Source organism: Pollachius pollachius (genome assembly GCF_949987615.1).
Source record: "Pollachius pollachius genome assembly, chromosome: 1".
In the NCBI taxonomy this organism is placed as follows: Eukaryota; Metazoa; Chordata; class Actinopteri; order Gadiformes; family Gadidae; genus Pollachius; species Pollachius pollachius.
The window spans coordinates 36,033,848-36,060,597 of NC_136934.1; the positions used below are offsets into that span (position 1 = coordinate 36,033,848).

General features: G+C 45.1%; 1 protein-coding gene across 1 annotated transcript in view; it reads left to right on the forward strand.

The window, feature by feature from the left end:
* syngap1b (synaptic Ras GTPase activating protein 1b) overlaps positions 1-26,750 on the forward strand; it is a gene marked incomplete at both ends in the record, with an annotated part of 118,996 nt that overhangs the window by 24,637 nt on the left and 67,609 nt on the right. The window contains 2 exons of the mRNA XM_079735530.1: positions 5,180-5,433; positions 25,024-25,129. Of these exons, the coding sequence (XP_079591656.1) occupies positions 5,180-5,433; positions 25,024-25,129 (360 nt within the window). The remainder of the gene's footprint in view (positions 1-5,179; positions 5,434-25,023; positions 25,130-26,750) is intronic.

A 26,750-nucleotide genomic window follows, 5' to 3' on the forward strand; every position in this document is an offset into this window, starting at 1 on the left:
TTGAAATATCCACATGTTAACCATAGATTGTTGCATTTGACTACAATAATGTATTTCCACGTATTTTTGCCTGTTTATATAAAATGTTATGAAACCACATCACTGTCGCGCGGCGAGAAGCTAAGGAGGAGATGATGCGTGGCATGGCTAATGTGGATGCTAACGAGCTAGCCCTCAGGCTTCTGCACAGAGGGAGGGAGCGTAGCGTATCACAAACAATGATGTCTGTCCTCAGCAAGTACCCCCCCCCCCTTCTCCTCCTCCTCCTCCTCCTCAAGGCCCCTGTGGAACCTAACTTCTGACACTGTGACCCCCACTGACCCCCCCCCCACACACACACACACACACACTTCGCCTCCCCCCCGTCTTGCTGACTCAGCAGAAAGAGACTTTTCGCATGACAGCCTTTGACTCAGAGAGTTTTCACTGCTCTCTGCATCCTAATGAGCAGGAACAAACACACACAGTTACACGCAGGTGTACACAGGCACACACACATGCATAGACAAACACACACACGCGCACACACATAAACGCACACAAACACATGCTCACCCATTGGCACACACCTCACATCCAAACATAACAGCCCATCATAAGCTAATATGGATATAAAATACAAAATGCTGCAAAGTGTTTGTGTGGGTGTGTGTGTATGTGTGTGCTTGTTTATAAATAAACATAAGGCCTGTCTGCTAAAGTAATGACAACATAGATGGAAGGCGGACCAGTCTTCCTATTGGTCGGACGCCACCTCCTTTGAAAACCTGCTAAGGCGGCAGAAACACCACAAGAGCCCATAGAGAGAGAGACAGAGGGAGCAAGAGAGAGTGAGACAAAGAGAGGGAGGGGAGGATACAGAGCAGAACGGAGAGAAGAAGAACAAACACACACCAAGAAGAAAGGAAATAGGGGAGTGGGAAAAAGGAAGACAGAAAGAAAGGGTCTGGGAAAAGGAAAAGCGGCACATCAGCATTTCTGCCAGCTCCAAATAGTTTCTCTTCATGCCGCACAGCGCTCCCCGTTCCCCCTGCGTCGGGCGGACTGACAGCCAGGACAACCAGCCGGCTTATTGAAATGCTGTCCGCAGTGCTCTTCGCCACCCCTAATAGGCCTGGGAGGAGGCTGCAGGTAGGGGGATGAGCGTGGGCAGGTCGGGGATGACTCAGTCCCCGCCCCCAGGTGGATACCTCCAGATCATAGCACCAGGCCCGATGCCATCAGAGTTGAGTTGACATTCAGCAGCCATGGCAGGGCCCAGGTGTTTAAACACTAGATAGACAGAGAGAAGGATAGAGTGGGGGAGAGAGAGAGAGAGAGAGTCCATCCATCCACCCACTCATTCATCCATCCATTTATTCATTCATCCATCTATTCACTTCATACATTGCAACCGTCCACCCACCCACCAATCCATCCAACTCAGTCATTGTTCTCTGGCTCTATAAATACAGCAAAACAGCCCATATTCCTGGCCTCGATTTTCAGCATAATATCTTTATAAAGGTTATCTTATGGGTTTGTGTGTGTGTGTGTGTGTGTGTGTGTGTGTGTGTGTGTGTGTGTGTGTGTGTGTGTGTGTGTGTGTGTGTGTGTGTGTGTGTGTGTGTGTGTGTGTGTGTGTGTGTGTGTGTGTGTGTGCGTGCATGCGTACGTGCGTGGGTGTGTGTTTGTGTGTGCACATCTCTGCTCGTACAATGCAACCTCATCAAGTGTTTTCAAGTAACACATTTCAACCACCCCACTTGAGGGGACATTTTACCTCCCCACCGGGGGGGCGGTGGGTGTCATGCATACAGTCATGCTACATGTGGCTGATTATGCACATAGTAGCCACCAGAAGATGATCTGATGATCTGTACAATATGAAGATCACCATGTTGTACAATGTGAAGATCACCAGATCTCAACAATGTGAAGATGACCAGCTCTTTGCAAAGTGAAGACCGCAAGATCTTTAAAAAGGGAAGATCACCAGATCTTACAAAGTGAGATCACCAGATCTTTGCAATGTGAGATCACCAGATCTTTACATTTTGTTTAATAAATCTGCCCCATGTTTCTGTTGGGACCAGGAAACAACAAGCCAGCCATTCACAGCCCTTGCAGCCTTTTGTGGCCTTGACGTGTAGTTACATTTTCAGAGAGGTGCGTGTAGGGTGTCCTCTGTGGGCTACTCGGGTGATGTAGTCCGGCGGCTATACAACACAGGAGTATAATTCAGCCTTAATAAACCCTGCCACAATAGGTGTATTCCAGGATGTGTCCTTGGGCAATGCTCCCAACACCGTACACTTTGGCTGGTGTTGGGAGGGAATCATAACCGGTCACTCTCATTACGGATCCATGCTCCACATTGCATAGTCATGCCTTGGACGGCCTTATTTGAAACTTGTTTAGAAACCAATTCATATTTCAGCAGCCCAGCCCATGATTTAAACATGGGGGCAGTGATTTGCCACAGCCCTCCCATTGACTGCCTGTTGTGATTTACTGCTCTGAATGGGAATAATATGGTAGTGTTGTAGGTCCTGTAGCAGTGTCACTGACAGAGAGAGAGAGAGAGAGAGAGAGAGAGAGAGAGAGAGAGAGAGAGAGAGAGAGAGAGAGAGAGAGAGAGAGAGAGAGAGAGAGAGAGAGAGAGAGAGAGAGAGAGAGAGAGAGAGAGAGAGAGAGAGAGAGAGAGAGAGAAATACAGAAAGAGATAGATTGAGAGGGACAGAGAGATATTTAGAATATGAGGAAAAATGCGAACGTTGCATAGAAAGACAAAAAATAGTGACAGGGTGGTAAAGCTGCAGTGCTTTGTGTGTCAAGATTCTCCCTCGCTCACTGAGGAGCAGAGCTGAGGGTGGATAGGGGAAGAAGAACTAGAGGGGGGGGAGAGGGCGGCATTGAGAGGAGATGAGTAAGAATGGAGAAGGAGGATAGAGAGTAGGAAAGGAAGAGGTGGAGGAGAGGAAGGTGGTGAGATGTGTATGCGGAGGGGAGGAGGAGAAGGGGTGAGGATAGGAGAGGAAAATTGAGGAAGAGAGGAATAGGGGGGAGAGGAAGAGAAGGAGGAGAGGAAAGGGGGGGAGGAGAGGAAGGGGGAGATGGAATGGGGAGGAGGTGATATGCAGGCGGGCAAGTAGAGAAGGCTGAGAGAGGAGAACATTTGGAGGGAAGGAGGAGGAGGATGAGGTGGTGAGAATGAAATAAAAGGAGAGTAGGAAGAGATTGTGTGAATTAGAGAGGGGTGGAGGAGAGACAGAGTCCCCGGTGGTTCTCTCAGCTGATTTCCGTCCGCAAACAGCAACATGTGCCAAGTACCGGTTGATAAAAGGGTTGAAGGTCGTTGTCACCAAGACTCTGTGTCAACTGTCGACCTGATGGACACAGTGATGCACTGTCAGCATAATGGAACCAATAAATGGTACCGTGTGTTCCTGTGTGTGTGTGTGTGTGTGTACGTGTTTGCGAGAGAGTGTTTGGCGATTCAAAACGAGTATGTGTGCCTTTGAGAAAGTATGTGCGTGTTCAACTATGGAAATATGACTTGGTGGGACTCCAAACAAAGAGTTTAATCAAACAGGAATTACAGATCCTTTCCCTGTAAACAAGGAAGACACAAGGAATATGAGAACATTTCATGTTTGTTTTTATCTATATCAAGTCAAAGGATTATTCACAGGAGGCCTTAGAAATACAGTATGGAATATAACCTGAGAAAAGTGTGCTTCAAAGTATTGCTCCACACATTATGGTCTCCTTCTATTCCCACTAATGTTTCCCAGACTGGTTCAAAGATGAGGGCGTACCAGCATCAGTCTGTATCAAGAGAGAGAGACACCGTACTGCTCTATCCATATTTGGCAGCTCCAAGACAAAATACTCAGTATTACCAGATGCCTACGTTGTCGTTTGGTTTATTAATAAAATAAAATAAATTGTTCAGGCAGAGAGAGCGATACTTTAAAGACTCTCTGAAGACAGAGGGAGCGAGATCAGAGGCAGAGAAAGAAGGGAGCGATCATCAGATAAATCTGGGAGGGTCGTAGCCGGGGACAGCTTTATGAAACATAACGTTAGCCGCACAATAATGAAACTAAATTACTTCTGCACAATTTGTAATTATTATATTATCTATAGTATATTATTATTATTATTATTATTATTATTATTATTATTATTATTTTTATTATTATTGTTATTATTATTATTATTATTATTATTATCATTATTATATTTACTATTATTACCATACTTACTTATTATTATTCTACAATTATTCCCTGTTGCTCTCCACAAAAGAAAATTGTACTCTATCTCAAGCAAAACGAGTGCACCCATATCGGTTGTAAGAGACTGATTAAGTATTTTTGGAAGCAGTCTCGCCTGTGTGGTTGTTTCCAGGCCATTGGTAGTCTCTTGCCTGTGTCTGATTGGATGTTTCTTTTTGGCCAGCATCCAATCAGGTCAAACCTAAGGGGCACAGACAAGAGTACTTCGAGAATTGCGGTCTAGAATAAATTGTCTAATAATTAATAGGGATGATAAAATTATTATCATTATATGATAATATCATCATTGAGTTATTATCAATACATGTCTACATGTATTATTTCAGTGTATCCATTGCAGTTGTGTATCATTGTAATCTTGAACATGCATATATTTCATATTTTTGTTGGAATGAACAACTAAAAGAAAAGTGTCGTAAAATGTCCACACTACCTGTCAAAAACCATTCAGTGTGAGGTTGTGGTAATAAAACTGTATTGTCTGCATTAACGACAACAGTACCGGGAACTACTTTAGGGTTCCCTGCGGTGCTCAGTCTGCAGGCGCTTGGTGCAGGTGTTATCAAATTTGTTCCAACTGTCAGCTGAACCCGGTGTTATTTATGAGCGTGAGAATGTGACAATGGCACATGTGTGTGACCATGTGCCCGCACACATGCACATGCACATGCCATGTCTCAACCCTGCAACCAATTGGGCCTGACTGATCCTGTCCTTCCTGCCTCCTTTCCTCTCTTCTTCTACCTCCCCATCCCTCCTCCCTTTCTCCTCCCCATCCCTCCTTCCTTTCTCCTCCCCATCCCTCCTCCCTTTCTCCTCCCCATCCCTCCTCCCTTTCCCCACTCCTCCCGCTCTCCTCCTCATCCCCTCCCCTCCCCCCCCCCCTCCCCCTCCAGATGCGAGGTGTGCTGCCCCCCCCTCTTATCATCACCACCGCCATCATCGCTCCCACCTCCCGCCGTTCCACGCTCCCTCCTACGACGCCCCAGCGCACGAGCGTCCCATCTACGATCGTCCCTCGCACGCCCGTCCTGCCTTCGAACGCCCCTCGCACGACCACCCGGTCTACGACCGCCCCACGCAAGATCCCTGGAACCCACGTCTCTGCGTGATCTCCGGAAATCAGCTCTACATGTTGGACCAGGAGGAGGTACCGCTTTAAACATACGAGCAACATGTGTGCACATACACCTATGCACACACACGCACACAGACTCACACACACACACACACCCACACACAAATACACACACACACACACACACACACACACACACACACACACACACACACACACACACACACACGTCTGCTAGTGAGCTGTGCAATACATGGATACAAGCAGTAATCATACACCAGGATTGAATGTCCTAGTGTGTGTGTGACAGATAGAGAGAGACAGACACACTCACACACACATGCTTGCAGTCGCTATTGATATGCTGTCGATTTAAGTAACACTGCTCTTAAAAACTTGGTAAGTGTATGTGAAAGTGACTTGTAGAGGTAGATAATACCCAACCAAGTATCCATTGATGACGCTTATTGACATAAAAAAACATTTCTTTGAATCAGGTAAAGTTAAATTGGTAGTGACAGTCACTGCTACTTTGACAGTTGCAATGTAACAATTTGGATCTCGGACCCAAATGCTGAGACTCAGGAGACAGGTGAGAGGAACTTTGCTTGGCAAGAATGCAGATCCAAAAAAAAGTGTAAACAGTGAAGGAATACAGCTATCTTAACTAACAAGCAGACAGACAATACATTACAGCAGACGGGGACAACAAAAATGCAAATACACAAAGTATAATAAGACACAGGAAACACTGGGTTAATTAGGGAGAACCGGAAACACCTGGTCGGGGAAATGATTATGTTTGTACTCGAATATTCATATGGAAAAGAGCAATGGAATGCTCAGTCAAGTCAGAATTACAAGTTACATTAATATGGTGGTGCACACAGTGAACAAGCAGAATGACCTCATCATACATTTCTACTTCATGTAATCTTTGTGTTGTGAAGAGTGATGTGATAACTTTGTAGATGCCATTTCCATTTTGATTCACTGGATTCGTGCTTGATAGAAAATCTTTGCAAGTTTGCGGTACTAATCTAATCCCATTTCTTTGAAAGTGAGCTAATCTGTCAAATCAACTGCTGTAGTGTTGGATTGGAATGAAACCCAGCATGTGATTGCCTACAATCGAGCAAGATTGCCCATACATGCTCTCCGTGAAGAGGTAAAGGGTATCAAATAACAGAACTATTTGTTATACGCCATTTCTCTTCACGTGGTTATCTGTGGTTATTGATACAGGTCCTCAGTAGATGCTTGTGAAGTTCACAGACTGAAGTTCAGAGACAGCTACTAGCTTCACATGTCAGCTATTATATTCATGTGCCAGTTACTAGCTTCAAATAGCAGCTACCGGCTTCCCGTAGCAGCTACTAGCTTCACTTAGCAGATACTAGCTTCAAATAGCAGATACGGGAACGTACCCATGTTCCCCGCTTTGTATGTGACCCTGTGAGCAAATCTTTTTTTCGTTGGATGGTAGGGGCAAGTACCGCCTTTTTCGCCTTTGATTCGCCTGTGATTGGTTAGAATGGCTCTCCTCCAATTGGTTATGGTTAGGGTTAGGTTTAGGGTTAACCCTCACACTAACCCTTACCCTAACCCTAACCCTAAACCTGACCCTAACCCTTTGCACCAGGGGAACATAGGACCTGGGGAACATAGGGATGACCCCGCAGATACTAGCTTAATCTACCAGTTACTAGCTTCAAATAGCAGTAACTGGCTTTACGTAGCAGCCACTAGCTTTGCTTAACAGCTACTAGCTTCATATAGCAGATAATAGCTTAATCTAACAGTTACTAGCTTCAAATAGAATTTACTGGCTTCGCTTAGCAGCTACTAGCTTCACTTAGCAGCTATTGGCTTCAACTAGCAGATACTGGCTTAATCTAGCAGATACTAGATTCACATAGAAGCTATAGATGTCTTTCGGCAATACCAACCCACAAACATCGGCCATGTCATGCGGCAGGAGCTCTGGCAGTTCTCAGATAGTCTTGCCTGAGCTTAGGGGGTTTTGCTTCAAGGGAACTGGTTATGGGGGATGGGCTTTGCTGAGGAAGACCCTACTTGTGTAAGGGAATAATGAAATACATCAGTGGTTTGGGGATTATATTTCTAATGAAGGTCTAATTATTAGCATGTATTTAGTCTGTACTCTGTGAATCATTCCTTAAGATCTCCCATTCTGTCATTATGATTTAAGATCCCAACCCTTATAGTCACATCCACATTATAACCAATGAGTTCTCTTATTTGTTTGTAACCTTCCGCGACATTGGGGAAATGATTCTAAATGGGTCATGGCTGTGTCTGCTATTTCTACCGTTTTCCACACGAACGCTTTGCACAAGGGCACTATGTCAGGGGAGAGTATTTAACCCTCATTTTAACATTCCCAGTGGGGGTTGTTCCACCGACTGTATAGTGTGTCAGTGTGTCACCGAGGTATGTGATTGTCCAACAGATGAGTATTATCTTGTTGGAGTGTGTTCATTGTTATGTTTGTTTCTTTACCTATATGACATGATATAAAGTCACTAAAGAGGTGAGGCTGAGAACAATCACAATTATCAATTTCAAGATTAACATACCAAAATGTAAATACACTCTGCACTCAGAATATATTCACATTTACATCTTATGCTGCTAGTAAGAATCAGAAACAGAGAGCTGGCCGGAGGATATTGGGTAGATCTGGCTGTACCTGTTGCTGTCTTTGATATCTCATCCCACTTCTCAGGCCAGGAGGTGGAACTGTATCCTAGCTTTCCCCCCTGACAGTATTTTCCAATTGTGTTCCTTCAGTGGACCTATATAGAAGAAACCATGCAGTGAAGGAACAATGCCAGAGATCAGCCCTGTCTTCACCACTGCATTCTAACATAAGAAGCATGTTGACAGAAGTTCAGCGTGAACGCACCAAGGCTGCCAATAGCCTCTAATCTCTCAGAGGATCCCAGTGCTCTACTGAGCTCATAAAGGAGCACGAGGCTAAGGTTAATTAATCAAATGCCTATCCCCGTTTAATTGAGCAAAGAAGAGTGTATAGCTTTGGACTTTGACTGGGATCGGAGCAGCGGGTAGATGAACCGATAGCGGTCCGCTCCGGATGAGAGGCGTTAAATATTCATGGCTGTCACTCACCTCACGAAGGGAGCGCACTCTCCACTCTCTCTCGTGTTACCCTCTGTCTGTCTCTCATCACACTGTCTCTCTCTCTTTCTCTCTCTCTCCTTTTCTCTAAATCCTCTAATGCGTGTCCATCACATTCATTGTCATTAATTTCAGGTCCTTATGAAAAGCATTCAGAGGTCTGAAAATCAGGAGAAACAGTGATGAAGGGCCATCTTCCCTTATCACCGCTCTGTTTTCATATCAGCTGAGCTTAGACACCCTTCTCTAGCCTTTGAAATCTTCTATCTTAGCACACAGCCTTTCATCAGAGTCTCCAACCCTCGTCTCCCTCTATCCATCGCTCTCATGCCGTCCACTCACATCCCTCTTCGTCAACCGTGTCCTCTACCTGCTCCGTTTCCTCACTCTAGTCTAGTTCCTTCCTCTTCCCCTCCACCCCCACAGCCAGCCCCCTCCCTCAGATACATTTCAAGTCCCACCAGCTCCTCACCCCCCCACCCCCCAGGTGTCAACTGCGTCCACACCTAGCTTGTTAACTTTCTTTACTTTTATTCAAATTCTTCTACATCTCGTGTTACCCTCGTGTTCGGCTTTGTTTTTTATGCCCGCAACCTCACCTGATAGTCACTTTAAAAGGAAAAAAAAGAAAAAGAATGACAGAATGAATACATTTAAATGTATTCTATTATTATTAAACATCTTCCTTTATAAGGAAGAAAGCACAATACATCACCGAGAGCCCCATATGGTTGGGGTAAACGGAGGTGACAGATACCGCTAGCGAAGACGTAGTACAAGAACAACATAAAGCCAGCCGGGGTTAATGGGGGAATAAATGCTAATTCTAGACGCTATGTAACATCGGCAGAATATTACAGACGGTGTAATATATTGCGGCGTATGGGAAGCTGCATTGTGTTTCCCAGCTGTATGCTGACAATAAAAGCCAGAGATCAGCTGGGGGACATTTATAGTAGAGGCCAGGTATGTTTGCTGGGCACTGGAGCCCCTCCCAAATGTCTTACCTCTACCTGGCCCAGAATGGTTGGTATCTGAATTCATCATGGGATGCTTTGGATTGAAGTCTCTGCTCAGGGACTCAATGGTAATCAACAGTAAATAGGTTAGATGTGTCGAGTTTTTTGGGGTTATTTAGAACGTGTGTGAAATTTTCTTGGGTGTTCAACAGGTTTGTAATGTCAATAGTTATTGAAGTAACCTTAGAGTCCTCATTGTCTCTGCTAGTCGGTGCTTATGTTAGTCCTCAATGCTAGTTGGTAATTTAGGGATTCGTAAAGGCCAAGATGCAACTATTGTTGCCAAAATTATGCTATAATACAACATTTGTAGTAATGTCACTATTAGAAAGCGTTAACGAAATTGTCGATTACGATTATTTAATAATAATGTAATATCCATAAAGTCCTCATCAAAGTCCTCGTCACTCTCTTTCTCTCGCGCTCTCCGTCTCCCTCTCTCTTTCTCCATCCCTCGTTCTCTCTCCCTCTAGCTGCCTCTCCTCCTTTTCCCTCTCTTTTGTATCTCAGCACCTCCTTCATGGACTTATTTCTTATTTCCCTTTCTATCTCTTTCCTGTCCATAACCCTCTCTTCCTTTCATTCTCTCGCTGTTCCTGTCTTTCGCTTGCTGTGATATACATCTGTGATTTCTCTCTTGATTCGTCCCTCATCACCCCTCTGCCTCTCTATCTATCCGTCTATCCGACTGTCTGTCTGTCTGTCTGTCTGTCTGTTTGTCTGTCTGTCTCCTCTTCTTTCCTCTATATCCCTCTGTCTCCTCTTATACTCCCCTTCCCCCTACCTCTCCCTCTCTCTATCTCATCTCCCTTGCTCTCTCTCTTTTCCATCAATCTCTCTGGGGCGACCGGCGGGAGTGCCTGGCTCTCCCACAGACCAGCTGTCCCACTCCTCCACTCTCCACTGATACATCCTTTCTCCTAACTCTCTCTGTCTTTCTAACTCTCTCTCTCTTTCTTCTCTATTTCTCTCAGTGTTCCCTGCTTTACTCTTACCTCTCTCTGTTCCCTTATTATTTCCTGACACTCTCTCTCTTTACTGCTCCTCTCGCTCACTCACTCTCGTGCTATCTCCCTCTCTCTGTCTCTCTCTCTGTCTCTGTCTCTCTCTCTGTCTCTCTCTCTCTCTCTCTCTCTCTCTCTCTCTCTCTCTCTCTCTCCCTCTCTCTTTCCCCTTTCTTTCCCCTTTTCTCTCCTTCCCCTCTCTCTCTTTCCCCTGAACTTCTCTCGTGCCTCTCTCCTCCCTGTCCCTCTGCTCCCTGATAGAGAGGGAAGGCCGTCACAGAGCTGACCCAGCGTGGTGAGCTCCTCCGTGGGGAGCAGTAACGGCCCGGTCTGCCCTCTTCCTTCCCGGCCCTGTGTATATAATGGGTCTCGGTTGAGGACGGTTGTCTATAGCTACACAGTGGATACCCTGGTGTTGGGCCTTCGAGGACCCTGAAGCCTCTATCTGTTTGACAGTGTGGTTTGGATCCTGATGTCCCTGTCTAACTGACAGGTGGCGATGTTGAGAACAGGGGGACAAGAGGGTTATATATGTATTGGTGCTCAAATGTTGCTGATACATATGCATTTTGTATGGAGTGCCAGGCGATCTTAACGAATCATCCACAGAATACAGATGTGGTGCATTGTTGCAAATAGCAATGGTTAATGATGACCTGCACATTACATCTGATACCACCCAATGTGTTGATCACACTCAGAGATTAGTAGTAGTTTGCTCATGGCTATGAATAATAGGGAAGTTAGTTTAAATATACAGGACCTCTATGATGACTTAAAAATAAATGATACATTTATTTGATTGCTAAATTTGACTATCAAATATCTATCATCTATTATGTCAGTGATCTCCTGTGACCCCACATGCCTATGAGGCGTCCTCAATTGGGGAACCAACCCGGAGATTAGGAAGCAGTGAAATAAGCAGTGGAGCTTAGTTTTTCTGATGGTTTTGGTTCGGTACAGGGGTGCAACGGTGGCAAACAAAGAAAAGTGTACATACATACATGTAGTTGAACATAAACTGCATACGTTTAAGGTCGTAGTCGATTGCAAGGTGTTGAGTGCCCTGGTGGGGTATTCATATTTAATACCCCTGTGAGAAAGTTAAAGGAGATGACTTGAGTGAGAAATTCAGCATCTCAGGGGCTTTCATTAAATATTCATTCAGATATTCGGGCATTCTGTATCAACCCTTACTTCACCCCATCCTATCACCATAACAGGTAAAATGCATGTTATGGCAGCGTTCTGCCTGTAGGGGGACCAGGAGAGCTGGCAGTGGTGACTGCCGCCGCCCACTCTCCTCTTCCTCTGTGCGGATCTGAAGTGACAGAGCTTTGGGTGCCAGCACCGTATCCATCCAGTGATGTGACCAGTAGCAGGTCTGTTGTGCTGGAGTTACGTAACAGACCACCGGTGTGCTTTATCTTGCTTGCATTAACATGCTGTCACCCACTGCAACACACACACATACACAAACATAATCAGAGAAAACTACATTAGAATTTCAGCCTGATAATTCATATCGTGGGTGACTGACTATAGAGGGTATCTCTTATGATGCTAGCGGAAATGACATTGCCCCGAATTTAAGTCGGTGTTTTCTTTATAATGAAGGGGAAATCATGTATTTGGGAGTCAACAGCAGGTGTGTATCAAGCCCGGAGCTTGTGTTCTACTCCCAATGATTCAAGTGGTTGAACTTGATAACAGATACATTCAGAGTAATTTTACACATGCATGCTTCTACAAAATGATTCCTGAGGGACCATGATGGTGGCACAGTGACGCTGTGGGAAGAGCTAATGCTAATCACAGCGGGAACAGAAGGTCCTGGGTTCAACACATAGGGGGGGGGGGGGGGGGGGGGGGGGGTCTTTCTGTGCAAAGTTTTGTTCTGATGGGTGCTTTGGTATCATCCTACAGCCAAATACAGTACATAATAGGCTACTTGGGATCATACGGTGTTCATCGTGTTAGGATTGCTAGCAAGTCAGGCTGCTACACAAACGACCATGCTAAGCGTGCTATCATGGCGCTGCTGTGAAAGAGCCTCTGTGGGCCCAGCCAGGATGCATGAAGGTGTAATGAAACTAAAGCCATGCAGGTGGAGGAAATAGCAGCGGGGTGAACGTTAGACATCCTTGAGGTGTTTTCAACATCTTCAACTGTTTATACAAAGTGTGTGCCTGACATTTCACTAACCATGATTCGCATTTCCAGTACATTGTAGAAAGACATTTCTAAAAGGTCACACTTAAACGGCCTTAATCTCAGTGAGTTGATTAACGGCCCATATTCAGGGGGTCGAGTTACAAAGTTCTGCGGTGCCTAACAGATTCCCAGAGATGGAGGAAAACGCCTTATTTGTCTCGTACAAGCCGAGCGCTGGTGGTCCGGACCAGCGTTCATTCATCACGTTCATTAAAACACAATGTGGTCTGTTGGACATGACAGTTACAGGAAGTTTGAACTTTTGAGAATAAATCTTAAAATCTGTGATAAGTACCAGTCGAACCCCTTTGAAATGTCTTTGTTGTTTGAAGAGAAGGCTCTGTAACGATTGTAAGGTACGGTTGTAAGTTACAATTTGGCTATGCTATGAACTTTTCGACTCAAGTTTTTTAAAAAGTCAGTGTTAACAGTAATATTATCTCCAAATGAGCTTTTTAATGTATATTGATCCATTCAAATGGACAATTAAAATTGTCATTAAAGGCGACACTGTTCAGCTACCATTACCTTTTCAGGGTGTAATAAAATTCACTTTTCATACTATTAACCCGCCACAGTTTATCCTCTTATTCATTCTTTTATATTTATTCTTATGGGATTTAGAGCCATTACAGACAGGACAGTGAAGACAAAGAGTAGAGAGCTTTGAAAGATAGTGGGACTTACATAGCAGGATAGGATTGCAGGTCGGGGTCATACCTGTGGGGTTAATGCCCTTGTAAAGGCTAGGTGAGCCACCAAACAGCTATACCTGTGGACTGCTATAGGCATTTCTTCAGTTGGGCTCTTGCTGTGGTGTTGTCTTTTTTTTCTTGTCATTGTGTTGTCTTGTATGCTGTTGCTTTTATGGGTTGTGTGGCTCATAACTGCTCTACTGGCAGTTTGTTTGTCTGTGTGTGTGTGTGTGCGTGCGTGCGTGCGTGCGTGCGTGCGTGCGTGCGTGCGTGCGTGCGTGCGTGCGTGCGTGTGTTGGAGGGGAACATCTGTGGATGTCTGACAGGACATTCATGAGTCTAAAGGACACTCTGGCCTTCTGGCCAGCACAGTGTGTGTGTGTGTTTGTGTGTAAATCAACTGTGCGTGATGTTCTCTTTCTGTCTGTGCATGTCTCCTTCTTTCAGGTAATTTCGAGGAATTGATATGGGTATGACATTGTGTGTCAGAGTCTGTGTTTTAGAGTTTAAAGTGTGTATACATGTGTCTGTTTGTGTGAGAGTGCAGTTGCCTTTGTGTTGGAAACAGAACCAGACAGCCAGGGTCTGTTTGATCACTGCTTGGTTTAGCAGGAATGTATTGAACACCTGCTACTTCACCACCTGCATGTACCCAAACACACATGCACGCACACAAATGCAAACACAAATTTGCGCACACACAGACACACACCCATACACCCACAGACACACATAAAGACACACCGGCCTACCACCACGTTCAGTTCCTCTCCACAGCTGGGTGTGGGGGCGGGGGGGGCCGGCAGCAGCAGCATATGGACCAGGTAACATGGACCAATGCCCAGCTACAACACCATTCTCCACCCCCCACCAGGCACTCCTCCAGTGCTTTGGAATGCCTGCACGACTACGTCTTCTCCTGCTACCCCGGGATAGACGTACACCAGCGTGGTTGACATCAACTTTATGATGTGTTGTAAAAGCAATGAAAACAGGCTCCCCCGATTCAATTGACTTGAAGCACTAGAAGGACATTTATAGACTGAGACTGAACCCCGGGCTGCAATTAAGTGTTTACGCTCAGTTGCACCCCTGGAGCTCCGGTCCACAGCTGATCGGCAGTGGGTAGTGGGTCCGGAGTGGACAGCGGGTCCACAGTGGGCAGTGGGTGGGCAGTGGGCAGTGGGCAGTGGACAGCGGGTCCACAGTGGGCAGTGGGTGGGCAGTGGGCAGTGGGCAGTGGGCAGTGGGCAGTGGACAGCGGGTCCACAGTGGGCAGTAGGTGGGCAGTGGGCAGTGGGCAGTGGGCAGTGGGCAGTGGACAGCGGGTCCACAGTGGGCAGTGGGTCGGCAGTGGGCAGTGGGCAGTGGGCAGTGGGCAGTGGGTCGGCAGTGGGCAGTGGGCAGTGGGCAGTGGGCAGTGGGTCGGCAGCGGGTCCACAGTGGGCAGTGGGCAGCGGGTCCACAGTGGGCAGTGGGCAGCGGGTCCACAGTGGGCAGTGGGTGGGCAGTGGGCAGTGGGCAGTGGGCAGTGGGTCGGCAGCGGGTCCACAGTGGGCAGCGGGTCCACAGTGGGCAGTGGGTGGGCAGTGGGCAGTGGGCAGTGGGCAGTGGGCAGTGGGTCGGCAGCGGGTCCACAGTGGGCAGTGGGTCGGCAGCGGGTCCACAGTGGGCAGTGGGCAGCGGGTCCACAGTGGGCAGTGGGCAGCGGGTCCACAGTGGGCAGTGGGCAGCGGGTCCACAGTGGGCAGTGGGTGGGCAGTGGGCAGTGGGTAGTGGGTGGGCAGTTGGCAGTGGGTAGTGGGTGGGCAGTTGGCAGTGGGCAGTGGGTCGACTGTGGGTCGGCAGTGGGTCCCACTTGGTCTGCACTGGGTCTGCACTGGGTCCGTACTGGCACCAGCAGTGCAGAAGTGAATTCCTTCATTGTGTCATCGTGTTCATTTCTGACGATGGACAAGAAGACCTTGAACCATTAAGGTGAAAATGGCTATTTTGAATCAGATTTGGTAATTTCCTCATGAGCATTCTTGAGAGCAATGCTATGCATGCCAGCTGCCACCTACTCGTATGAATATGCCAGTGATCAAATATATGTGTAAAGGCACTAGACGTGTGAGAACGCTTCACGTCAACGCTTCGGTGGACCTAATGGCAGCCATCATCAGAATGGCCAAATATGCGGTATTCAAACATTATTCAAATATTCCAGTATTACTTTGACATCTTAATCGTTTTAGAATGGTTTTAATAATTAAAGTATTTAGCGGCTTTTCCAATTTTCCAATGAGTTTAATAGATACCAAAAGACCTACAAAAAATAATGTATTGTTTATTTAGTAAACATGAAAAGAACAGGTACCAATGTATTTTTATTTCATAGCAATCCGTCCCCCAAAAATAGCGCCTGTGTGATTTATTACCGGGTAAATAGCACCAGTCCTGCGGTGGAATTTATTCAAAACTGTGCACAATGTTCAAACCAGCTTTTTGCTTTGTGATAAGTGGCAGTAGTTGTTCTCTCTGTGGAAACCGTGTTTGGAAACTTTTAGGCTGCATTGAAGCCCTGTCGTAACCAAGTTGAACTCGGATGAGCAGATCTGAAAGCCAGTGATGCGACATTGTTGTTTTACTATTTTGCGTTATTCAAATAGCACACGTGTATTATCAATTGTAACCCTTTAGAAAAAGATCAGTTGACAAAAACTTGATTTTGCAGCAATGGTTTCCTGCCTTTACAGACAGAGAAAGAGACGCAACCATGAATCAATTTTATTTTTCTTATATTATATATTCAATATTCAATTATTTGGTGAAGCCTGAAATTATGAATTCAGGCTTGCCCTAGGAATTGGAATTTCTGACACTTACATGTAGTAGCATTAACATAAATATAAGTAAATTACAGATTTATGAGATTTCAATATGAAATTGAAAATCTATATTACTGAATGTAAATGCTCATATTTTAGGGCGAACAACTAGTTAGTACACTAACCATGTCCCCCAATGACAGGTTTTATGTGAGTTAATGCTAGCTAACAGGTTAACAATCTTCCTATTGGCTGTAGCCTTTTTCACAAGGACCTCCTCTTAAAGTGGGCCAGATGTGGTCCTGTCCCACTACAACCTAGTCTTCATCCTCTACCATCCTTTCAAACATCTATTATTGTGTCTCTCTTTCCTCTACATTAATCAATCCTTTTATCCATTTTGTTTTTGTTCATGTTTCCCTTCCTACACTAGCTATTTTTTCCTCAGTCACTACCCCACTGATTCAATTTTCTATACATTTTGTATACTTTTTTCTCTCCTTGCTCTCCATCTTCACATTATTATGTCTCTCTCTTCTTCCCTTCTCACATCCCTCCTCTTCTCTTACCTTGTCTCATCTCTCTCTCTCTCGCTCTCTGACTTTCTCTCTCTCTCTCTCTCTCTCTCTCTCTCTCTCTCTCTCTCTCTCTCTCTCTCTGTGACTTTCTCTCTCTCTCTCTCTCGCTCTCTCTCTCTCTCTCTTTCTATAGGCGCTTTATCGCTTTTTTATCAAGTCTACCTTATGTCTTATGTCGTTCAGGCTCTCAGGCTTCAGAGTAGCTAATATTTTTCATGGCAGGATTCTTATCAATCCTCATTAAAATTATATTGATTTCAATCAGGTTCGGTATGGCCATTGCAGACGTTTAAAACCCCTTCTCGAGAACAATTAACAACCATAAATAGAAATCGATAGGGGGGGCCAGAATGGTCTATGATGATTGGCCTTGAATAAATAACAAAAACACAACAGGAAAACAGCAATCTAAATCAGGTAGATGTGTTTTTGATCATAAATCAATTGTTTGAACAATTGCTATCAGTAATTACCAACCCAAGCTCAGTTGGGTATTCACGTTTCGATCCAATGGCCTCCTGCTGGTTTTGTATACCGTGAGCCTTCCAGCCCTCCCTGCTGAGTGCCAGGGCTGCTGGATATGGTTATGGAGGGGGGTGCTGGCAGCAGCCATGTTCATGGCCAGGTATTGGTGCGTATGTTAGTTGGATCCAGTCTGGTTTGAGAAGAGCTTCCAAGAAAACAATGAGGACTACCAGATTTGGTTGCTTTAGGTAAAAATTTGGTAATACGATTAGTATTTGTTATTTATAATTGTTTAATTCATCAAATAGGCATATAGTTAATGTTCAGTCAAGACTGTGGCATGTTAGAACTGCGTGCACAGGATTGTGGGAAGCTCAACCGATGAAGGAGACCTGCATGTTTGTCATTACACATCTTTTTTTTATGCAGCAAAGCACCATTTTTACATTTGAGTTCGAGCACAATCTTGACATCTTCCTGCTGTATCACGCCCTGATTAGACAGTATTTTCATCTGTTTCGGAGACGTCCCCCATCACAACAACAGCTGTGGTTTCCAATCGTCATGGCTAAACCCCCTAACCAATCAAACACTGCCACGCGTAAGCTCCAACATTTAAAACCAGAGTAGTCTCCACCCCCCCATCAGGACGAACTTGTGGGCAGTTTGGTTTGCCGGTTGGTTGATTCTCAAGGACGGGGTGGAAAGGTGACAAGAGAGAGGAGCTGAACAGACTCCAACAATGGAGGTGGTGAGGGGAGATACTTTTCTCATCAAGTAGATGTCATTTTGGTAAATTACCATCTTTGAGTACTGTAATTGGCCATTACTACACAACAAAAAATTCAACAAAATTCATAATTTGCTATTAATTTCACCCCACTCTGCTTTTGACTTCTATTTCAGCAGGGTTTTATAACTGGCACTTTATGTTGTGGTTGGTGTTGCTCGCCTGAGAAGGGAAGAGGAGGAAACGCATCCTTCAACCGACAGAAGAAAATAAAACACACTCAACATGTAATCTGCAACCTTCTCACAAGCATTTAGGAAAAATGCAATCCGTGTTTCTCTTCACCATGGCAACGGAAGAACTAAACTGTCAACCTCCACACGGATGAAAACGAAACATTTACTCACCGGTGAAATAGCTATCCTTCCCTAATTAACATGGAGAAGAATTTGGGTGGAGATTATGTATGATCTGTGTGTCTTTTCTAATCCTTTCCCCTCCTCCTTCTCTGCTACACTTATCCATAGAGACCGAGCTGGCACGCACGGCAGTGTTATGTAATCGCTCGGGCTAATTGTCTTGTCTATTGATAACCCTGTGAAGCAAAATGGCCAGGGCAGAGGTACAAAATGATGGACGCCTCGGATCAATGGGCCACTGGAATGGTTCGCTTAAACCCAAGCTAACTGTATTCATCGTTAGTAAAGCGCATTCAATTAACCATCCACACTTCATGGTCTGAGCAGCACTGTTGATCCAATGCTGGCCCGCTGATTCTCTCTATTTGAGCACACAGAGGAAAGAGGCAAGACTGACCTCATGCAGTTCCATCATCTCGTTATTATTTTAAAAGACAGTACGGCCACTGTGCTTGACATGGAAACCCTGTTGTTCATCTTGCTCACTTCACCTCAACCATTCAGATGAAGTGTCCAACCACAGGAAGTAAAGTGTGAACACCAGGCAACGGGTGATTATCCAACTGGTGAAATTGATTGCGTGAGTAGCAACCGGGAATAGCTGTTGAAGTGGTTTAGGAGGGTCTACTCACCATTTGAAGACACAACACATTAGTTAAGAAATTGAATATTTGAGCTCTACTGCTCATTTCCTCCGCTACGCATATCTATTTCGGTGGCTGTGAATCCAAAGTCTTCTGGGGCGCTCATGACGTCCACACCGACCATGAGCCTGATTGATTACATGGCTGGGGTGTCCTTGCTTTATCGCATATGAATCCCCCTGATCCACCCTTCAGATCAGTAAACAGAAAGGATTTAAATGATTCATGCATGCAGAGATGGTGAATCACTTTGATCAATGATATCAGCTCTTAAATCAATATGCTTGATTGTTTAATAATCAAGCAAGTCTGCAAGTCGCTTTTATCCAAAGCGACTTGCAGTCAATTCACAGTTTGAATTGTAGGTTAAAAAAAAAACACATTAATTTGACATGACGGCATTCGCTCAGGAGGTAGGGTGGGTTTGCTGGTAACCGCAAGGTTGCTTGTTCAAACACTGGCCCCTCCTAGCTGAGTGTCAAAGTATCCCTGAACAAGGCACAGAATCCTAACTGCTCCAGACAAGCTCGGTGTTGCCCATGCAAGGCGACAACAAGCTTGGTGGGAGCAGTGGTTGACTCCGCCGTCGGTGGCTGCATGAATGGGTGAATGTCAGGAAATATTGTAAAGCGCTTTGGATAAAAGAGGAATATAAATGCATTCAATTTGCAAAAAAAATAATTGTAAATGCAACCATTTACCATTCGATTCACATGAATTGTTAGAAAGGCCTTTGTGGCAGTTTACCCTGACCACACGCCACCTAGGTGGATCGGCTTGTCTGCTCTGACCGCAGAGACACAGGTAAATGTTGAGTAATATCACCCGAAAAGGAGGTCTGCTTTACTGAATATCAGAACAGCTGTGATTATCCTTGGCACTCGGCCTACGACCTTGTGCCTTGTACCAGATCATAGCCGTGTGGATACGGAGTACAACAGTACGACCTCGGGCGTGACATTGCTCTGACACAACAGTTCTACAGGCGCTACTGATTAGTTACCAGGAATAAGTGACACCAGAGTATGATTTGTTTGTTTATTAACTCGTTTATTTGCATCCGCCAACACAAACAGATCCACAACAGGACTGGGACTGGACTGTTGCCAAGCAACGCATACACATTTTTCCTGCGCACTAACTCTATTTTGTGTAGGCCTACACAGAAACGCAGGCTAGCTACTTTTTATCATGTGCATTTATCTGTACGTTTCCATTTATTGTGCATCCAGTGAAATCTGAGTCTGTTGACAGTGGCTTTGGCGGCGATGTGGGATTCAGATGAGTTGACAGTTTGATCGTCAGTATGTTACTGCAATGATGGCTGACTGTGATAAACAGTTATTAGAGATATCTGAAAGGCGGAGTTGGACATGAATAGTGAAAAGTCCCTGTGAGGTTATACTCCATATCAGTACTCATAGAACGCCACTCGTCCAATCTTATTCTTTGCTCATAACTAACTTTTAAATAAAGCTATTTATTTGATAGTTGGCAAGATATTACAAGCGGAGCTGCTAAACATTGACATGTCAGTGCTCTGCCGAGAGTGTGTTGGGATGGCTGGCTGAACATGTGTACCCGGATGAGTCAACGCACCACAGGTGTGAACCACTCAGCCCCAGAGTTCAATCAGCCTGATTTGGGCCAGGTGAGGCTGCTTCCACCGGCCATCCACCACACACTCCACAGCCTGAATAAGAATGCATTAGATGTGCATGAACATTGCTTCAAACACACAATCCTTGGCTTGTTGGTTTTGATCCTTATTTAATACTTTAATCTAAAACTATACAATGAGTCAGCACTGTGAAACTGTTACACATTTAAGCTTTAAAATGATTCCAGAGTCCAATATATTTGACGTAGTAGAAGATAAGAATATATTTCAGATGCATGGCTGGATGATTTTCATGTTATACCAATACTACACAATACATTAGAGAGTTTACCTTTATAAATGAATAAATGAATATATAAACAATTTTAAACATGCCCCTCCAGCACAATGTTTATCCTTTGAAGAATCCCCCCCTCCCCGCCCAAAAAAAAAAGTTACATAAAAAATATAATATTAAACCAATCCTGGCTGCCGGAACAAGAATTACATTACCTGGCACTTGCATCATAAAAAAACTATCTGTCTGCTCAAGCCAACCTCTAGGTTGAACAGCTGCCCTGACATGAAGGCAAAACTCATGCTGTTGGCCAAAGGCATTGATCATTTCATTTCATGCCAATCATTTCCATTGGCAATAAGAGAGATCCATCTCTACAGGATTGGACATCCACACACCAATTTATAGCAATATATACCTTTTAAAATAGTAGTCTGACAACATGAAAAGGGTGGAGAAGGGGTCCACTATGTAGTACCAATGTGAGGACACCCCTCCCCCCCTTATGGAGGGGCCGAGGGAGTCTTGCTCAGAGAGGCCTTGAGAGGTGAGCAGCAGACGTCTGGGATGGAACCAAGAAGCGATCACATGGAGTTCAGACTCTTCAGATGCGAGGCTGTCCTGCCTCTGCATCGCACAAACATGGAATAAGATGATTCCACGGCTTGCATCACTAACTAAGATCCTTGCAGTGCAGTGGTGTGGAGTATAAATCAAACCGGGAGTTGATGAGTGATGTTGGGCCATCATTAAGATGGGATGAAAGGATTCCTCCTCCTTCCCCACACTTTATCAAAGGACTCACCGTCCTGCCGCTCTGACATTGCACGTCTTCCAGCTGTCAGACCCACAGTGACACGCTGGTTAGGCTCCTGCATGCACACGAGTGAAGTGTGTGTGTGTGTGTGTATGTGTGTTGCGGACATGGTTGCCAATTTCAGCAACTTGAAGTGCACAAGCTTATATATGCAATTGAAATGCGGTCACTCTTAGAACCACTAACACACACACACACACACACACACACACACACACACACACACACACACACACACACCACACACACACTAACACACACATACACACACACACACTTTATATATAACTTTTCTGGCCCATCTAGCCCTCTTTCGTAGACACTGTCAGAAAACTTCCTGTCAAATAATTCCCAGAATTCCCGGGGATGAACACACAGACCCCGGGAGACAGAAGCACAGGGAGGTTAGAAAGAAAACAGCCGAGAAGACCAGAGGAACAAACTGTCAGAATCATGTCTAAACTTACTGGAGTGCAAACATGCATGTGTGCAAGTAGTCGGTGCGTTTGCCGTTTCACAAACATACTGATTGTATGCAGACATGGACATGCGTGCATGTCAACAGTTGTTGTATGTACACAAAAAAAACACACAGACAGACATAAACACACTGAATGCATTCGCATGTACGTACTCACGCACTCACTCAAGCATGTACACATACTACAGAGTGCACTACAGACACACAGAACTGCATATTCGTACATTCAACAGCAAACAAATAGTAACAATCAGACACACACACACACACAAACACACACACACACACACAGCTGGGACAAGCTGTTTTTGTCTGAGCATCTCGTCCATATACATGTATTGTTCAGGACTTTTCAGATGTGCTGATCTTTATTCACTGTACTGGTATTATCAACACAATACACTGACAGACACTGACCCTCTGGTCTAGATGGACGTCCTCTCCTCTGCTCTGTGTCAAACCACCACAGTGCCCCCCTCTCTCTCTCTCTCTCTCTCTCTCTCTCTCTCTCTCTCTCTCTTTCTCTCTTTCTCTCTCCCTCCTCTCTCTCTCTCTTTCTCTCTCTCCCTCTCTCGCTCTCCCTCTCTCTTTCTCTCTCTCCACTTTTATGAATTCAGGGAGCCTGGGGCCGTCCGTTGCGATGCCATCGAGTGTGTTTTTATCTTTCTTCATCCATCTACCCGTCTCTCTATGTGTCCATCCATCTGGTTGTTTCTATATATTTATGTACCTTCCCCAGCAGTGTGGGTTCCCTCCAGACTCTAAGTACTGTACCGGGCGGTGACTCGCCGCACCGCTCCAGGAAAATACAAATTTAATTCACCTTTGGTTGTGATAAACACCTGTCGTTCGGGGCTAGAGTTGACCTGCCGATGTCTTCCCGGGTGTGTGTGTGTGTGTGTGTGTGCGTGTGTGTGACTGTGTGTGTGTACGTGTGTGTGTGTGTACGTGTGTGTGTAACAGTGTGTGTGTGAGTCGTTTTGTATATGTTTTTATTATGAAAAGATTATGACCTATTGTTTTGTATCAGTCTTGTGATCACAACTTCACATTTCCTCTGTCCCCTCTGTGACAGGAGCCCAGTGCTGGTGGATAAGGTGATAAAACAGATAATATTAAGCTAGGAGTAGTACTAAGTACAACGTTCAATGATGGTCAACATACCAGTGGCTTGTACCACTACCACTTGATCACTTTTTCTGTTACTTACTTGTACTTATACTTATTAATTTACTTTTTACCTATCAATTTACTTCATATTGTATTGTTGCTGTTATGTGGCTGTTGAGGAACGAACCATAAAACTTTTAATCCTGTATACAATAAGGTGTCATAAAAGCTATTGTGATTCTGAATCGCATGGGAAAAGTTCTGAGAACACAGACTGCTCCGCTACTGATGACAGAGACGTACCACTGAAGCAACAAAGAAATCAGTTTGAGGCCAAGATAAACAGCCGGTTTGCGGCCAGGGGTCTCTTTTAAGCACCGGTAATAAGATATTATGTGTGTGAAAGTTTACTTCTCTGTAGAATAGCCGCCATGGGTCTATGGCGGGGGTCTCTAACCAATGCTTGCGTTTATGTTTGTGCGTCCAGACTTATCCTTACGTTTCCGGAGAGGTTCACGTAAGCTATGGTAATGGTACTTCTGGCTACGCCGGTAACTCAAACTCACAGCGGTCTCATGTGGCTGACACAGAAGTTTAAATTAAGCATATTCATTCTTGCTGTTCACATTTGGCATAAGATAGCTTTGTCTGTAACAGCAGACATGTTTAGTATTTAGTCATTGGGCATTTCCAAAGTTTCTTAGAGTGTCTCAGAATGAGGCAAGAAGATTCACCTCGCTGCGTTCAAGAAGTTATTCTGTAGAGATTCCCCTCGACCTCAATTCCTCAATTGAGGATACTTCAGTGTATCAAACACAGGAAGTGTCGTTTATTTTTACACCGTCAGCGACACAGCCATAAGGCATGTTGGACGGTTTTAATCTGCCCAGATCATCAACCGTCTTGGTCACGTTAGATGATGCTGAAGCAGTTAACCTTGGGGGGGGGGATGGGGCCTGATCAAGCAATGACGAGGATGGCGTCAAAATTTGTTTTGGAATGCACCCCTAGGGTTGTCACAGCACTCCCCCGGACAGCAGTGTTCCTGGACCTGTGATGAGGTACAGTACAGTGTCAACTCGGATGACCATGCCTCGTTTTAAATGCAAGGGCTGTTACCAGAGTCCCCAGATTCTTTTTTAAAGACTCTACTCTAACTTATAAAGCATGACTTCAAATGCACCCTTCCTACCTTACTTATTATAGTTTTATAACCAACAGTAAGGGATGAAATAAGGAACAATCTGAAACACAACTTTAAACTTTCCTACTGGGAAAATTCAGACAACGGACACCCATTCTACCAACTGATGCACTCTGAAAGATTATAACGCCATTTGAGTAAATGTGTATACTTCTGTGCTTGCATGCGTGTATGTGTGCACATTTATAGGTTTGTTCTTGAAGGTGTGCGAGCGAGTGTGTGTGTGTGTGTGTGTTTGCGCAAATGTGTGCAAGCATGCACGTCTTTGTGCAGAGAAGCCCTCACATCAACATGGCGAGTGGCACTAAAGCACTAAGCAGCTCTATGGATGCGCAGGTTAGCTTCAGGGCTGCCTGCCCCCTGACTCGTGCGCTGAACCACTGCGCTCTCTTCCTCCCTCCCTGCGCAGGTTCACCCTCTGCTGATGCGCGAGAGGCGCTCCGAGTCCCACAGGAACAAGCTCCTGCGGCGGACAGTCAGCGTTCCCGTTGAGGGGCGGCCGCATCCAGAGATGGGTAAGCAACCTGATGTGCAACAGGAAGGGGCCCGCCCCCCCGTCTGGCTGGGTTACACAGAGTTACATGGAGTCACATAGAGAGAAAAGACTATCGCAGAGCTTCGTAGAGTTTTGTAGAGTTACGTAGAGCTACATAGAGGTGCATAGTGTTGCAAGGAGCTACATAGAGGGACAAAGAGTATCACAGAGTTATATAGAATGATAGAGTTGTATAGAGGTACATAGAGGGACATAGAGTTAAACAGAGTGGCAAAGAGTATCGCAGAGTTATATGGAACCATATAGTTACGTCAAGCTACATCGAGGACCATAGTTACATGGACTTACCAATGCTAACAAAGAGTTAAACACAGGTATAGAGTTACTTTGAGGTACATAGAGTTACACATAGTTACATAGAGTTACACAGTTACGCAGAGCTACACAGGGAGGCATAGAGTCCCGTAACATAGAGTTATTAAAGATATAAAGACACATATGTAGACATATTGAGTTGCATAGAGGAACATAGAGAGTTACAGTTATATAGTTACATTAAAGATAGCATGGGAAACTAAAGGCTTTACAAATATGCTGTGTTGCTTTAGCACACACATATACAAAAATATTAAATTGTCATCTTTGGTCAACATGGACAGCACTCCTCCCCATATTTATGTGTTTATTTAAGGTATTTTTGAGGTAACAGTTTTTTTGGAGTATACTTCGGCAGAGGAATCAATGGTGTTGTTGGTCATTGTCTCTCTGCATTTCTCTCTCTCAGCCTCTCTCTCTCTCTGCTCTGTCGCTGCTGCTGCTCTCTCTATCCTGGGTCCTTATCCATCTTTCACATCTCTCCATTGAGACCCTCCAGGTCCTCATTTCATTCCTTTCAGTTAGGCTTTCAGCCTCTGCCAACTTCTCTCTCTACCTGGTCAACTTTTCTCTAGTGGTCACTCTCCCTTCAAATCTCCCTCACGATTCAAATGGCTTTATTGGCATTGAAAACATACATTTACATTTACTTGTATTACTAAACTTTATCATTATACTATGTAGGGTTAAGGTTAGCAAATTGGGGTAATCAAGGGAATCACTGAGATAGACATGGCTGGTTGAGACGACTGTCTTGGGGAATAAATGGTAGGCACTCTGGTGGTCCATGCCAGGGCATTCCTGTAACGTCTAACAGACAGCAGCAGCTTGGGTAGCTGAAGTCTTCTTTGATTTTCCATTCTTTTTTTCGGCATCTTGTGTGGTAGATGCTTCCTAGGTAGGGGTGGTGGCAGCCAGAGATGCCTTCCGCTGTTCCCCCCCCCCCCCCCCCCCCCCCGGAGGGCCTTTGTGACCAGCAGCTGAGCAGCTGGCGTACCAGCCAGTCCTACAGACAGAGAGGATGCGCTCCATGGTGAACTTATGTGTGGGGCACCTAGGTGTTAGTGAGAGCTTTGATAGACATGGCAAACTTCTTGAGGCTCCTCAGGAAGTATAGGCTACTTTGGGTAGCATTTACTGCCTGGACCAATCGAGATCATCGTTGATGAGCACACTGAGGAACTTGAGGCAGGAGACTCTCTCCACTTCTGCACCATCGATCTGCATTGATTTTGGACATTGAGAGCGAGCTGGTTGTCCTGGCA